The sequence below is a fragment of the Cyprinodon tularosa genome, unplaced genomic scaffold (assembly GCF_016077235.1).
Source record: "Cyprinodon tularosa strain WSP-4 unplaced genomic scaffold, ASM1607723v1 ctg27, whole genome shotgun sequence".
Classification (NCBI taxonomy): Eukaryota; Metazoa; Chordata; class Actinopteri; order Cyprinodontiformes; family Cyprinodontidae; genus Cyprinodon; species Cyprinodon tularosa.
In genome coordinates, this window is record NW_024038974.1 from 250,760 (window position 1) to 264,518 (window position 13,759).

At 37.8% G+C, this 13,759-nt stretch overlaps 2 protein-coding genes and 1 non-coding gene across 3 annotated transcripts in view; 1 reads left to right on the plus strand and 2 right to left on the minus strand.

The window, feature by feature from the left end:
• The window catches only part of elf1 (E74-like ETS transcription factor 1), a 61,846-nt gene extending 53,212 nt beyond the window's left edge, over nucleotides 1–8,634 (minus strand). Inside the window, exon 1 of the mRNA XM_038289491.1 lies at nucleotides 8,108–8,634. The gene's annotated coding sequence lies outside the window, so the exon portion shown is untranslated. The remainder of the gene's footprint in view (nucleotides 1–8,107) is intronic.
• Nucleotides 8,635–8,850: 216 nt separating this feature from the next.
• On the minus strand, nucleotides 8,851–8,922 carry trnae-uuc. The gene has a single exon. It is a non-coding gene; the product is annotated as a tRNA-Glu (tRNA).
• Nucleotides 8,923–9,632: 710 nt separating this feature from the next.
• LOC119786241 (ubiquitin-conjugating enzyme E2 A) lies at nucleotides 9,633–13,647 on the plus strand. Its single transcript, XM_038289459.1, has 6 exons — nucleotides 9,633–9,825; nucleotides 11,181–11,261; nucleotides 12,506–12,531; nucleotides 12,769–12,858; nucleotides 12,932–13,020; nucleotides 13,117–13,647. The coding sequence occupies exons 1-6, from the start codon at nucleotides 9,782–9,784 to the stop codon at nucleotides 13,243–13,245; spliced, it is 459 nt and encodes a 152-aa protein (XP_038145387.1). The 5' UTR covers nucleotides 9,633–9,781; the 3' UTR covers nucleotides 13,246–13,647.
• Nucleotides 13,648–13,759: the final 112 nt, after the last annotated feature.

The following is a 13,759-nucleotide window of genomic DNA, read 5'->3' on the forward strand; positions in this document are numbered from 1 at the left end:
ATGCCTTGAAACAGAAGTGAGCCAGAACATTACAAACTCAGCCACTCCTTAATGAGATTACATGGACATCAGAGATATAGCAAAACACGCCGCAGACTTGCCAGGACCCCAGCGAGCACCATCAATGTATTGCTGTAATGAGGTTAACGGATCTCATGATGTCAGCATGCTGAGAAAGCCAACTGCATCCTGCCTGCAAAAAAAGTCACATACTAAGGCCTGGCTGTACACGCTAAGCATTCCTTCTTCTCTGCAGCTTTCTAGGCATTAAGGATAATAAGAAAAGAGGAGTTCTTTTTTCCTGTAACTGGGTCACAGTTATGTTTTTTTTTCTTTTTGGTAAATATTTGTAAAGTCAGAACATTAAACAGATGAGAAGCGAGTGACTCGGGACGTCTTATTGTAACCCTGGTAAAACCTGCCTCTTGGCATTTACTCCAATAAATGTTCAAAGCGAAAGCACCGTATCTCTCTTCCAACCCCCCTCAGGAATGCCTCAAAGAATGCACCAAAGATTCTGAGGTGCTTTCCCAGCCTTCAAACTCCCCGATGCAAATTTAGGGGTGTCTGATGGCATCTCTGGGTTGTAAAGTCAATCTCTAAAGACCACAATTTAAATTCCAATAAGGTCATAAGGTTTGTTCTCACTGAAAATCCAGGAGGCAGATGTTAGAAGACACCCTCCAGATGTTGTAGTTCTACCTAATTGTGAGATAAAGCCCTTTTTCTTTAAAAGGAGAAAGTACAGAGGTAATGGCTGATTGTTTTAGCAGATATTTTTATCGCTGTGGGATAACTGGAGATGTATTCATTTAGTGGACCGTTATCGCCATCGCACTTGCCGTCAATGTCTTCTGTCATCATCTGCACCCTGGCGTTGCCACCATGCTCAACCAGTTTGCGGTGTGAACACAATTTTTTACCATAGTTGAATCTCTCCTGACCTTTGGCACATCCCACCTAATTTGGCGGCCTCTCATTGGCAGATAAAAAAAAAACATATTAGAAAAGAAAATCTTCCGCATCATGTTGCCCGACTTGTTAACAACTTTCTATCAGAGGTGGCGCATGACATCATACCATGTCCTGATCATCCTCTCCACTCTGACTTTGAGCACCTAGCCTCAGGTAGGAGATTCATACTGCCAAAGGTGAATAATTACGATTTGTAGTAATGGTCATGCCTTCAGTTGAACTGCATGGGTTGATGTTGCTTTTTTGGGGGTGTTTGTGAATTATGTGATTGTATTCCTATGTTTTTATGTTTTTAACTTCCAGCAAACCAAATGTCCTTTAGGGCAGGCATCCCCATGTACCAGGTTGGACCCTAATATACTCTCAGACATAATCGTATGCTTAAATCGATTGGCGCTTTGCACAGAATAGTACGGTACTTGTTGCTTGATGTAATTCTCGAGAGACAGCCTTTTGGGAGGGTCTAGCGACACACCCACCGAAACACATACACAGAGGGAGCATAGCAACCAGCATAGGACACAAAATGCCAAAACGAATTTGCATGTACCGTCCCGGTCACGTCAGGTGGGAGGCAGAGTGTACTGTGTGCAAAGCTGGCTCTCAGTGTCTAATAAAGGTGCTGGAGATCTCAAATCTCACATAGATGCTGAAAAACAAAAAGGCTGAGCAAGTTGACAGTAAAGCTGCATAGTTGACTGAGCCCTTGGTTAGACCTGGGGAAACAGAGGATGCTGTAAAGAGGTAATTCGTTGAAGTTGTATTTTCTAATACAGTCATATTTAGTTTTTAATTTATTTGAATAGATTTGGCTATAATTTTGTTACTGGTTGTTACAGATATCTGTTTTACATAAGTTATTTTTGTACCATTTAGGCCCAATAAAGCATGTTCATTAACCTCTTGAGAAGCCTGCTTGAATCCTTCTTTAGGCTGCGCTAAGTGTCCACCTTTTTTGGAAATCAAAATATGGTCACCCTATTATATCCCAAACATCCAGGATGAGAATTTGCTGCTCCTCAACAACCAAAAGGAGCCATGTTGGGTTAGGATCTGCTGACTGTAAAGGCCGTGGGAGCAAAGCTAACCCACTGTCATGTTCCTGAAACTAGTTTGAGAGGATGTGAGCTTTATGACATGCAGCATACACTGTGCTATAAAGGGATGGACATGCTCAGCAACAATTAGGTGGAAGGTTGTAACCTTTAAATCAGGGGTGAAAAATGTATTTTTATATTTGGACACTTCAGCATCGTCAAGTCTTAAATGGGCTGGCAGCAGCACCAGTATCAATGACATTGAGTTTTACATGATTTAATTTATGATGAGTTTAATACAACATCCTCCTTCCCGTTATGCCTCCATTGACACAAGACAGAATGGATAAATGCTTCCATGCAGCCAAATTCTACTAACGTAGCAGATAAAACAGACTTTTTACAGCCAATTTGAGTTGGTCTTTAACAGTGAGGGGACAAACTCATTCTCCGTGTAACAATGAAGACTAAAGTGCAACCAGGTATGGCATCATCACCAACAACACTACAGTATGGGACTGCACTAGATGTGTTGTGTTATCCTCTAACTCCACAAGATCCTGTTGTTTGTGAGTTGGAGCGTCCATCTTGGATTTGACCAGTCAAGGTCACCAAAGCACAACTGGATTGGGAACTAAGGATATTGCAGCATAATGTAATCCCATATTGTTTGTGTCTTTATAGATAAAAATCATCCTCTATATAAATAGCAGGAGCTATCTACACAAGAACTTTGCTTGAAGCATCATACCACCTCCGAATGATAACTCTTTACTCTCATGCACCTAAGCTGTTAACAATTGTAATGTAATGCCTCATAGTTCCATTTCAGCAAGAATTTATTTCATATCTCCACTTTATTTTGTGACTTTTCAGTACTCGTCATATGACAGGTCAGTTAGATATTTCATTTATTCATTCATTTAACCCCGATCTTTTTTCAGTGATAAAAAAAACATGACCAAAAAACAAAAGCGAAGCGTAAAGAAAGAGCAATAAATACACTGAGCTAGTGTCAGCTCATCAGATCCTTTTTAAAGTCAACTAAAACAGGAACACCACGCCTACAAAGCAAAAAAACAGGTAGAGCTCCTTCCCTTTGAAGCCTTCCAGAAGCCGGCCAATCAGAATTGAGGTCAGCCTTAAAGAGACGGTAACCTTGTTTTGTTTTTAAGCAATTTGACACAATAACATAAATAATTGTGTGCCATTATTATATATTTTTTCTCAATGAGATGTAGCTTTGCATATTCATTACAGACATAGGGGTTATTAGTCTACACTTTTGGACATTGTATATTTTCAGTATGGCTAATATGTGTTAGATATTTGTTGATCCTTTTAATTATTTTGTGTTTAGCTACTCGTATTGTTGCTGACAACATCTCTTCATACCCAAAGACGAAAACAAAGCTTACTCTTCTTCATCTAAAAGTAAAGTGAAATGATCTGACTTTATTTTACAATGATTTGATTTCACCATAAAGGAAAGTCCCTGTGACCTCACAAAAGAAAACTTTGCCTTTTCTTTACACTCAGGATCCAATACCTACAACGCAAGTCAATTTTTCCACCCCTTTCCTACTAAAAATAGCCCTCAGTGCTTTTACACAATTACATCATAACAAGGTAGGGATTGATGGAGCAACCGGTGCTATAAGTGAGTGGTCTGTGTCACATGCTGGTGAGACGGCAGCAGGATGAGGCCACAGGTGGAATTTCCCCTTCTCGCTCCTTTCTCTCTGACGTCATGTTCAGTCACAGCGCCTTTCTGCTGCTGCTTAACAATCAAACATGTCTGACAAGGTGATAGTCAGGTGAGAGAAAAAAGAAAAAGGCTCACAGTGAACTAACAGCAAGCTGCAATTAGGGAACTTTTCAAACATCATTTCCCCTCCTTGCTCTCAACAGAAATAACGCCAGCAAAGGGTACTTTTTTTAACACGTAGAAAGGGGAAGTTCAATAGTTTTGTTTCTCTTTTCACAAGGCACTTCCTACCTCTCTGCATGTCAGTTGAGGCTTCAGCCATCTCATGACTGTTTTTTAGCAGTCAAAGCATATGAACATTGCCATCTTGTGGTTATTCTAAAGATGTCGAACAGCACTTGCTCTCACATGGATAAGGACAATACAGATTCATCGTGAAACAAAACACCAACAAAGTTTTTTGTAGTTGTTTTTTCCTTTTTTTTTAAGTATTTTGATTGAAACAGCTACAATCATGAATCAAATAGCTTAATTACAGAGAGAGTGAGATATATAAATTGTCTTTTTCTGGCAATTTGTATGATAATGGCTTATAGGTGACCAAACCCTTAAAAGTTATGTTCTGGGAATCATTTATTTATTGTGCAAGTTCAAGTTAAAAAAAATCCTGTACAATATATGAACTCTCTTCATTATTGGGTCTTATTTTAATTTACCCCCCTTAGTGCGATGAGGCAGTATTTTTGATGTTGTGTCCTGCAGGAAAGCAATTAGTACTAGGGCTGCAGCAAACAATTATCTAGCAAATTGATTAATTGGTAGATTATTTTTCAAATTAATCGATTAATAATCAAATAGCAAAAGATTCTTGAAAAAATACTTTTAACAAAATTAAACCAGGTGAAACTAAAACTTTTCCACTTGAGGAGCTCTGGGTAGAGCATATTGGCAGACAAAAAAGTTTTTTTTAACTTAAATGCAAAATATTAAAATTTTTTTGTTTCTTTCTTTAAATCATGGTATAATTGCTGCTCGAGGTGGGTCGCTCTGTAGGCTAAAGGCATGTCTTAGAATCTCTATATTCCAGTTAACGATTAATCGACTAATAAATTATTTGACAATTATTTAAATAATGGATTAATGACAATTAATTAGTACCTTGTTTTATTGTTTTTGCTGTTTATGTTTTACCAAACAGCTCTCTCTAAACAAATAGTGTAAATCGTACAGTAAACATTTTTAAAAAATGGCTGTTAGACAGTTAAAAAACAGATGTGCAAACAGCTAGTTCTATTGCAATAACCCTTTAAGGCGTAACCCTCATGCGGAGGATATCAAATACTATCTGCCAGACAACTAATCAAAACAACAGTCTTTGTAGGTCCTAACATGAAAATGAACAGAAATAAATGCATTAAATATATACTGATGAATACATTCAATATCTTTGTTTCAATAATACAGTTAGTTTATAAGAAGTTGCAGACAACTGTATTAAAAATGTGAGATAAAAAAATTCTAGGCACAGAAACAGGAACGTCTGTATATTTTCAAAAATGATCAACATGCCAACTTGCAAAAAAAAAAGAAAGAAAAGCTGTAGGATTTCCAATCTCTTATATGCTTCTCTGAAAGCATTTGTGGAACTGGAGTGCTGCCTCCTACATGGGATAATAGCCCAGTTCTTCTTTTTGTGGAGTTGAATCAATATCGAGGCCCATTAAGACGGGCGGGTACATCTTCAGCAAGAAGAGGTGTCTGATGTCTGAGGAGTCCTTCATGAAAAGTTGTTGTCCTTGGTCATCAGAGCAAGCCTGAGCAGCTCAGACTGCTGCCAAAGACAAAACGGTGCCAGAATAAGGAGGATACCGGGAACTGCTCTGGCCTCAAAGCACAAACACACACACACCCTGTGCTGGTCCGTATCAGCGAGGCTCCTTTACTCCAAACTAAAAAGCTATCAAAGCAGAAAGGAATGGGGTGAAGGAGGGGCCGATGTGTGGGCAGCAGTGTGGCAAGATGTTCCTAAAACAAGGGCAAACCTTTGAAACAAACAGGATGACTTCATGCTGGAGTATATTTGGAAAATCTTGATAATTGTTTTCAGGGGACTGAAGTTTCCAATTATCCACCAGCTTCTGCCAGTGTTCCCACAATGGGAGGACTTCAGAGAGACGGACGGAAAGGGAGGGTCTGTGCAGGGCCGGCGGGTCGGACTGCTGGTCCTCTCTCTGGTGGGACGCTAAAAACGAACATTTTTTTAGCTCTCTTCTCTTCCCTCTGCGTCACGGCTGCCTGCTCTAAAGTGAGCAATCCTGGCCAGCCAATGAGACGGTGTTTGTCCGTCCCCAGATACAAGCATCTCAGCCCCAAAAATGTAAACATCTGGCAAACATTTTGACTCCCAACGGATTCGGGTGGATGAACAGTATAAGAAAAAAAAAAAGAAACACAATCCTGTCCAGAAATACAGGGATGTATTTGAAGAGAACATCAAGCATTTACTCACACTGGTGCTCATTAAGGTGTAATCAAGTCACAAATTAAGTTACTGTGGCTCATCTATGTTGGTTTTCACCAATTTTAGTTAATAAGCTTAGCCTGGAATGATCTAATGGAACAACTGGAATATGATGCGTCATCAGTGGCTATGAATAGGTTTTTTTTTTTTTGCTTTTTTAGCCACATGAATATAGAACATCTACTTTTTTCATACTTTATTGAGGCTGCAACAACAAACTTCAATGTCGTTTATTGCAAGATTTTCTTGGGCACCTTATTCCAATATAAGACAGTTTCAATCCATCCATTTTTCCTATGAAAACAACCAGCTTTCATTTATTTGCTTGAAACAAGAAGAAAACAACCACAGTACTGTACTGCCACTACCAAGCTTAGTGGTACGATTTTTACTTTGTCTATGATCAATACCTTTAAGGAAAGCAATATCTTGGTAAGTTTGATCCCTAAACCTTGGAGTTTACTTAATGTCGGCAATGCAGGCACAGTTTTATTGTTTGCATAATGCCAGAAGTACTTTAATAAGAGTTAGAAGAGAATCAGAAGCCTCCAGCTTGCCGTTTTCCTTCACAAATACCCTCATCATGTTTGACAGACTCTTACAGAGTTATGTCTGCAGGTTCGTACCTCTATCCCCAACAAAATGCCAGACTTCTAACCCAGTTTTTTCTCCAATTAATGCCAACATTAGTAGACTTCCCCAACTTTAAAAAATAAATAAAAATCTGGACACACAGTTGTATTAATATCATTATTAAACTAGGATTGGTATAACTTTATTAACAATTCAGATGACTTATCAGGGTAGATTTTCACCTTTTTGATATTTAAAAGGAATATATGAGAACAAATAGGAAAAATAGATCTAAAACTTCCCAGAAAATTCCAAAAAATGCTAAACAAGCTAGTACCCCATAAAACTGTAAAACATTACAAATCACCAGAGGTCATGGTTATAAGAAAATAAAATGTGGAAAGGTTTCAGGGGGATTAAAGTAGAAGCACTGCCTCTGACCTAGTCAGCATAACCGTATTTTTATCTTAACAAAACAAAACAATCCCTTCAAATAAAGGACAGATGGAGAAAGAACAGCTTAGCTCTTGTTCTGTAGCTTGTGACTGCAGGGAGAAGTGCAAAGACACTTTCCAGCGTGGTCCCAGTGTGGTCACATGCCAGCTAAGGGTGTGCAAAATAATCGTCATGACGATGCATCGCGATTCTAATTTTTGTGATCTACTGAATCGATTCTTGAAGGCAAGAATCGATTATAAAAAAAAATAAAATAAAATGAACAAATAAAATACATGAATGGGTGGCGCACATCAGCCAAACCAAGTGGAATTCAACTTCCAGTCCAGCAGATGTCGCTGCAGATGTGTTGACGCCCGCTGCCTTGTGTCACAAGCATTTCCGGCCGTGGGATACTGCGACAGGTCATATGAAATAAAACATGGAGGACACTATGAAAATTCGCTCCGTGGCTCCATCACATTTCAAGTGAAAATATCGCAATGCATCGCAATATTTCAAGTATCATGATGCATCGTGATAGAATCGCATCGTGGCATTTGAATCGTGATTTGAATTGAATCGTGACTTCTTTGCCAATACCCACCCCTAGCCAGCTGACTGACACAAAGGGGAGTCACTGTAGTCTATGGAGGAGTGTGGGGAAAGTCCTTCACATATAGCAAAAATAAGCAAAAAGAAGTTTGTAACTTTAACTTAAAAACTGCAGCACTGTCTTCAGCCGTTAGACTTCTTTTGACATTCCTGACCAAAAAAATCTTTAAAAACTAAACGTATACAGATTAACTCCCCAGCAGTTATATGCATATACTGCACATAAAGTATGTTTGCACTTACCCTGCTGAAAGATGCCATCTATAAAACACAAGTTGTCGCTTTTTCCAAGTACTTTAACGGCTCTCCCCAAGAAAAATCCAAATACATAATGATCCCTTGAGATGCGACTCGGGGGGCTGTAACGGTAAAGCTACATCATCGCTCAGGCAGCCGTCAGGTTTTGACCCTCTCCCTGCTGCTTTCGTCTGCTTCCCGACACAAGGTCGCGGTTTTTGCTCCGACACTGGCTGCTGATGCGTGGGGAATTCCTAGCAGGCAGTCACATTTTCCTGAGAAATTATTGGCCCCACAGCAAAGTTCTGCAAAAAGACTGGAAGTTGGCCAGCCTGGACAGGTTCAGCGTCAAAATGAAGTCAGATGTCTTAAAAAAATATATAAATACAAAGGAGGGATAGTTTGTCATAAAAGAGATCTTAACATCGAATAGACCAGACGAGGTGTATATTTAAAAATAGGACGAAAATTGTTCGCTCTTGCTAGCTTTGCTCGCCTGTACTGCGCCGACTGATGAATTTGGCATAGGGAGAAACAACTGGTGGTAATGTGCATCTTCCGGGAATGTCTACACTCATGAGGGTAATACACGATCATTCCTAAACGGGCGGGGTCTACGTTGTTTTCTTGAGGAAAACATATACATGTTACCTCACTAATATATAACGGGTAAATTGTTTTATTTATTGTTTTAGACATACGATGTCACAGTGAAATTAAATGTAAGAACAAAAAATTCAAAAGATGAGTTCCCATACCGGGAGTCGAACCCGGGCCGCCTGGGTGAAAACCAGGAATCCTAACCGCTAGACCATATGGGACAGCTGCGAATTTCACTCGAGAAGTAACGTCATATTGAGTAATATCGGTCAGATGTAGGGTTCTTTTTCTGTTTGTTATGAGGAATTTCCCCTGAAATTGCGTGAAAACAGAAAGTTTTAATATCACATTTGACAAAGAAAATAGAAATCCACATTTAAATCCACAGATAAATGTAGGTTTTAGAAAAGTATTTCTATAACCTACTTTAACTGGCAAGGAACAATGCAAAGTACATGGGGCCCACCACCATCTTGTGGTTTCTCACTGGTACTACACCTAAAAGCTAAAGACGTGTCTTTTAGAACAATTTGCCTTTTTTATTATGCTTAGAGTAAATGGTGTCAAGTTGAAAAGGTTAAATGTCAACAATTTCAATTGAGGACAAACAGAAAGAAAACGTCAAAGGCGGTAGGAGAATGTTTGTTTTTTGCTTCCCCAACAAAAAACGAAACATGGAAGCAAACATATGACATAATTTATGCGGAGCAACTGAAGTTGCAAGATGGGGTTCTTCAACTAATTTTAAAATACTATAGTTCAACTTATAATGAGCTTAATCTATCTAACAAAAGAAATAATGTAATCCAAATTATCCTAATTTATTCATGCTAAACTTTTGTTTGTGTTTGCCCCATACAATCGTTTAATTGTCAGGTATATTCACACAAAGTCTACCCGCGGAAGTCTAAATGGTATCGCCCGCAGACGAGAGTCAGCCAAGTATTTGTCGAACTAGTACAGAATAGAGACCGTTGCTGGTCAGCTAGGAGTTGATAAAAAATAACATCTTAGGAAACATTCATTATCTTTTACATCCCTCGCTTATTTGTCGAGGAATTCGTTTTTCGCCTTAGCAGAATGTCAACTCCGGCACGACGACGTTTAATGAGAGACTTTAAACGGTATGTGAAAGGAAAACAACGCTAACGTTAGCATTCTGAAGCTAATGTTTAGCATTAGCTCAACTGACAACTACCACGGAAATAACGTAGTATTGAAACAGATCGATGAAGGTCGGCTAATTTAAAACTGAATATTTAATACAGATATTATTGTTTTTATTTTTATGACATTTAAGAGTTTGAGGATTTGGTTTGAACGTTTACCAACAGGTCCGATTCTACCGGCGTAAGCAAACCGAGCGGTTGTAACGTCCAGATTGTGTAATTTCTGTAACGGTAATCGCTTTAGAAGGTGCGTGAGAAAATATGTAAAGTGAGAAACCCATATGATCAGTGTAAAACGTGTGTGGAGCGGATGTAGTTCAAGATTGAGGGCCAGATGGAGGAAGAGATTTAGGTAGACCTGTCCTGCTGCTTCTATACTATCCCCGGGCCATGATAGATCATTGGTTAAGATTGAGGATCAGCAACCATCTGTCATGTGGAGTCTGAACACCTGCTCACATCTAAGCACATATATCTACGGCACAAAGTTAATCTACATATGCTCCATTTAACGAGCACATTTTGGTGATCTAATCCAGTTTGACCCACAGTGGATTTGATGATCTTTGATGTTCTTCTGTTAAAACCTGACAGTTCTATATCTACATAAAGAAGTTCAAAATTAAGATGCATAAATGAACGGTGTATACAAGAAATAAATATTAAGTAAAGGTGTATGTTAGTAGTTGATTGCTATTACAGTTTTTTTATATATATTCTGCAGCCCTAATGTTAATTATTAAAAAAGGGAAAGATCATGTCCTGTCTTAAAACATAATAAAGAAAAATAAAATGTGTTCATTCAAATTAAAAGGAAACGCCTTCAAATTAGGGCAGATATTATTAGTTGGAGTTGAATGAAATCTGGATCTTGTGTGTGCTAATTAAGCCTCTATTCTTGTATCTAACCAGTGGCTTTCTGGTGTGCACCTACCCGATTCATTTAACAGAAGAAATATTTGGTTGATGTAATAAAAAATCCGCTTATTGTGAGGTTTTGGATTCAAATAATGACATTTTGGGTAACTGCCAACAGCAATAAGAAAAACACTTAGTGTAGGTAGGTGGGTAAGTAGGCAGGTCGGTAGATGGTTAGAGCTGAAGCAGCAACTGTGCACGGCTGAATAGTAATGTTTATTTTATATTAGTCTCTTCAAAAGCCTGTCTTACAATGGTTGTTAAGTTTAACTCTCTGACATAATGTCTGTGCATTAGAAGCTTCATCATAAATTTCACTTTAATATTCATGCAGCAGTAACTGCTTTGCTTTCCAGATGAAATTATTCAGATGTCATTGTGTTTGCCTTCAGGCTGCAAGAGGATCCTCCAGCTGGAGTCAGTGGATCGCCATCAGAAAACAATATCATGGTTTGGAATGCAATCATTTTTGGGTACGTGTGTCACATCAAATATTTGGGTAACAGATTCTACAGATTCTAAAAAGTAGAAAAGCACCAATCAATCTGCCAGTTTTCTCTGGAAAGACCTAAAAAGTAAACAAAGCCTATAAATCAACATTTTTATGGGCTTAAAAACAAATGAACAGCAAAACAATGTACATTGTACAGAAGAGGATATTTTAGTTCAAAATATGTAAATTCACTTACTTCCATTTTTTCAACTATTGCAAAAATAAATATTTAAAATGCTGAATACTTCAGTAAAAAATTATGTATAACATTTGTCATCTGTTCTTAATTTGAATACAAAGACTTCAGCAAAGCTTTCCAATAACCGCTAACCTTCTTAAGAATGTTGCTTTAAATGGTTTCTAGTGTGTTAAAAGGTGTAACTTTAATAAGAGTGGATAGCTGAACTGTTTTAGTTTCTGACAGGCTATGTTGTTTATAGCAAAAAATACTTCTAAACTACTGAATTTTCTTTCAAAAACAGTGATTTTGGTTATAGGGCACTCTCTAAACTTTGGTTGTTTTAACATCTTTTTTCTGGCCTCTCATTAAGTAAACTTTAAAACAACTTTCTCTTGCATCCTCATCAAAGAACTTCCATAAAAAAATAGTTTTATCGGGAAAAGTTCATTGAATAAAACAAGATAATCTGCAGACCTAAAGAGAACCAGAAATTGGTATCCTTCTAGAAAATTGATCAGTATATCAACCATAAAAAGTGTATTTTTTGCTGATAGTCAATTTTAAGCCTGTAGTTCTTTAGTATTTATATTAACTAACAATCAGACTGTTCTGCTTCAATACGTTGAGCTAAAATGTGAGATATTAATTGATTCAAGAGGGATTTTAAGCAACTGATAAGCTTTAGACATGTTGATATGTCCTGCTGTAGAGTGATAGCATGTTGAACGGATGAAACGATTGAGATGCCTTGGATTCATAAGTTAAGCCGATTTCCAAACTCTATGAAGTGTTTTGTTCTACAGCGAGAATAAATGACAAAGGGCGGAGGATAGTCAACGACCTCTACTGAACTTTGTTTCTTCTGTGTGGCGTAATACTTTTTTTATGTAACTGTTATATGATGTAATAAGCTGGGGTAATAAAGGCTGCCTTTAGAGGAAAATTCATTTTTATTACCATCATGTCTTAACCTTTTGATAACTAGTTTAGCAGACATTTGCAAAATGATTTATAACCTATTTGATCTTTTTTTTTTTTTTTAGACCAGAGGGAACACCTTTTGAAGATGGTATGTATTTAATAACTAATCGATCTTAAAATGCATTCTCTTCTTGCTTTTTTTTTTATGATTTGCTTTTGAGTTAAATTTACTATCATTTATACCTGTAAGCAGAATAGAGCGTTTATAAATGTAGATATACAAGTCTGGGTTACATAGATAAAGTTGGTATCGTATGTTCGGCTCTTATGCATGACTTGTTTACAGTAATATTTCATTCACCATTTTTTTATTTCTTCCTTTCAGGAACCTTCAAACTTACCATTGAATTCACAGAAGAATATCCAAATAAACCTCCAACAGTGAGATTTGTCTCCAAAATGTTTCATCCTAACGGTATGTTGAAATGAAATGTATTCTTAAATCTTAGAGCAACCCTCAGAGTGCTAAATGTACTGTTACTTTGCAGTGTACGCAGATGGTAGCATATGCTTAGATATACTTCAGAATCGCTGGAGTCCAACCTATGATGTTTCTTCAATCTTAACTTCAATACAGGTAAAACAACTTGATGTTAATAAAAGCTCATAACCTGCTATGACACCATTAAGTATGTTGAGCCTGTTGTGATGATGCTCTCTGTTCATTATCTAGTCTTTACTGGACGAGCCAAACCCAAACAGTCCAGCCAACAGCCAAGCAGCCCAGCTTTACCAGGAAAACAAGCGGGAATATGAGAAGAGGGTTTCTGCTATTGTTGAACAGAGCTGGCGTGACTGTTGACGGCGAGTCGCCGGCGTACGAACAGTGTGCACCACAGAATCTAGAAAACCATAATCAAGACATCAGAAACAGTCACAGCGCAACTTAAAAGATCCTCCAGTATATTTTGTCCCTCTTACCGTTGCTCAGTTTGTATGCTGTAGTCATGTGGCATTCACTGCTGCTGGATTCTGTCATTTGAAAGCAGAGCTGAAAGCTAATGTACCTTGTTATTTCTGGGTTACTTCTCATATGCCTTTTTATTTTGATATTTAATCGCTTTTCATTTTCTCAAACATGACCTCTCTGCTAGGTAATTCATCAAGTACCAACTGAACTATATGGAAGGCTGTTGTTTGGTTTGTAAATACTGCCACTTTATATTTACAGAAATAAAGCTTTTCTTTTTCAATCTTCCCAAAATGACAAAAAAAATACTTTTGTCTGCACATTAAAAGGAATGGTATAAAGAATTTGCTGAAATAATGGAAATATTCCTTAATTACTCTAAACCTCTTGGAGTCTTATTTTTTAC

Coding starts and splice junctions, on each gene's coding strand:
- LOC119786241 (XM_038289459.1), top strand. CDS start 9,782: ATGTCAACTCCGGCACGACGACGTTTAATGAGAGACTTTAAACG. Junction 12,859..12,931: donor CAAAATGTTTCATCCTAACG/GTATGTTGAAAT, acceptor GTTACTTTGCAG/TGTACGCAGATGGTAGCATA. Junction 13,021..13,116: donor CAATCTTAACTTCAATACAG/GTAAAACAACTT, acceptor TTCATTATCTAG/TCTTTACTGGACGAGCCAAA.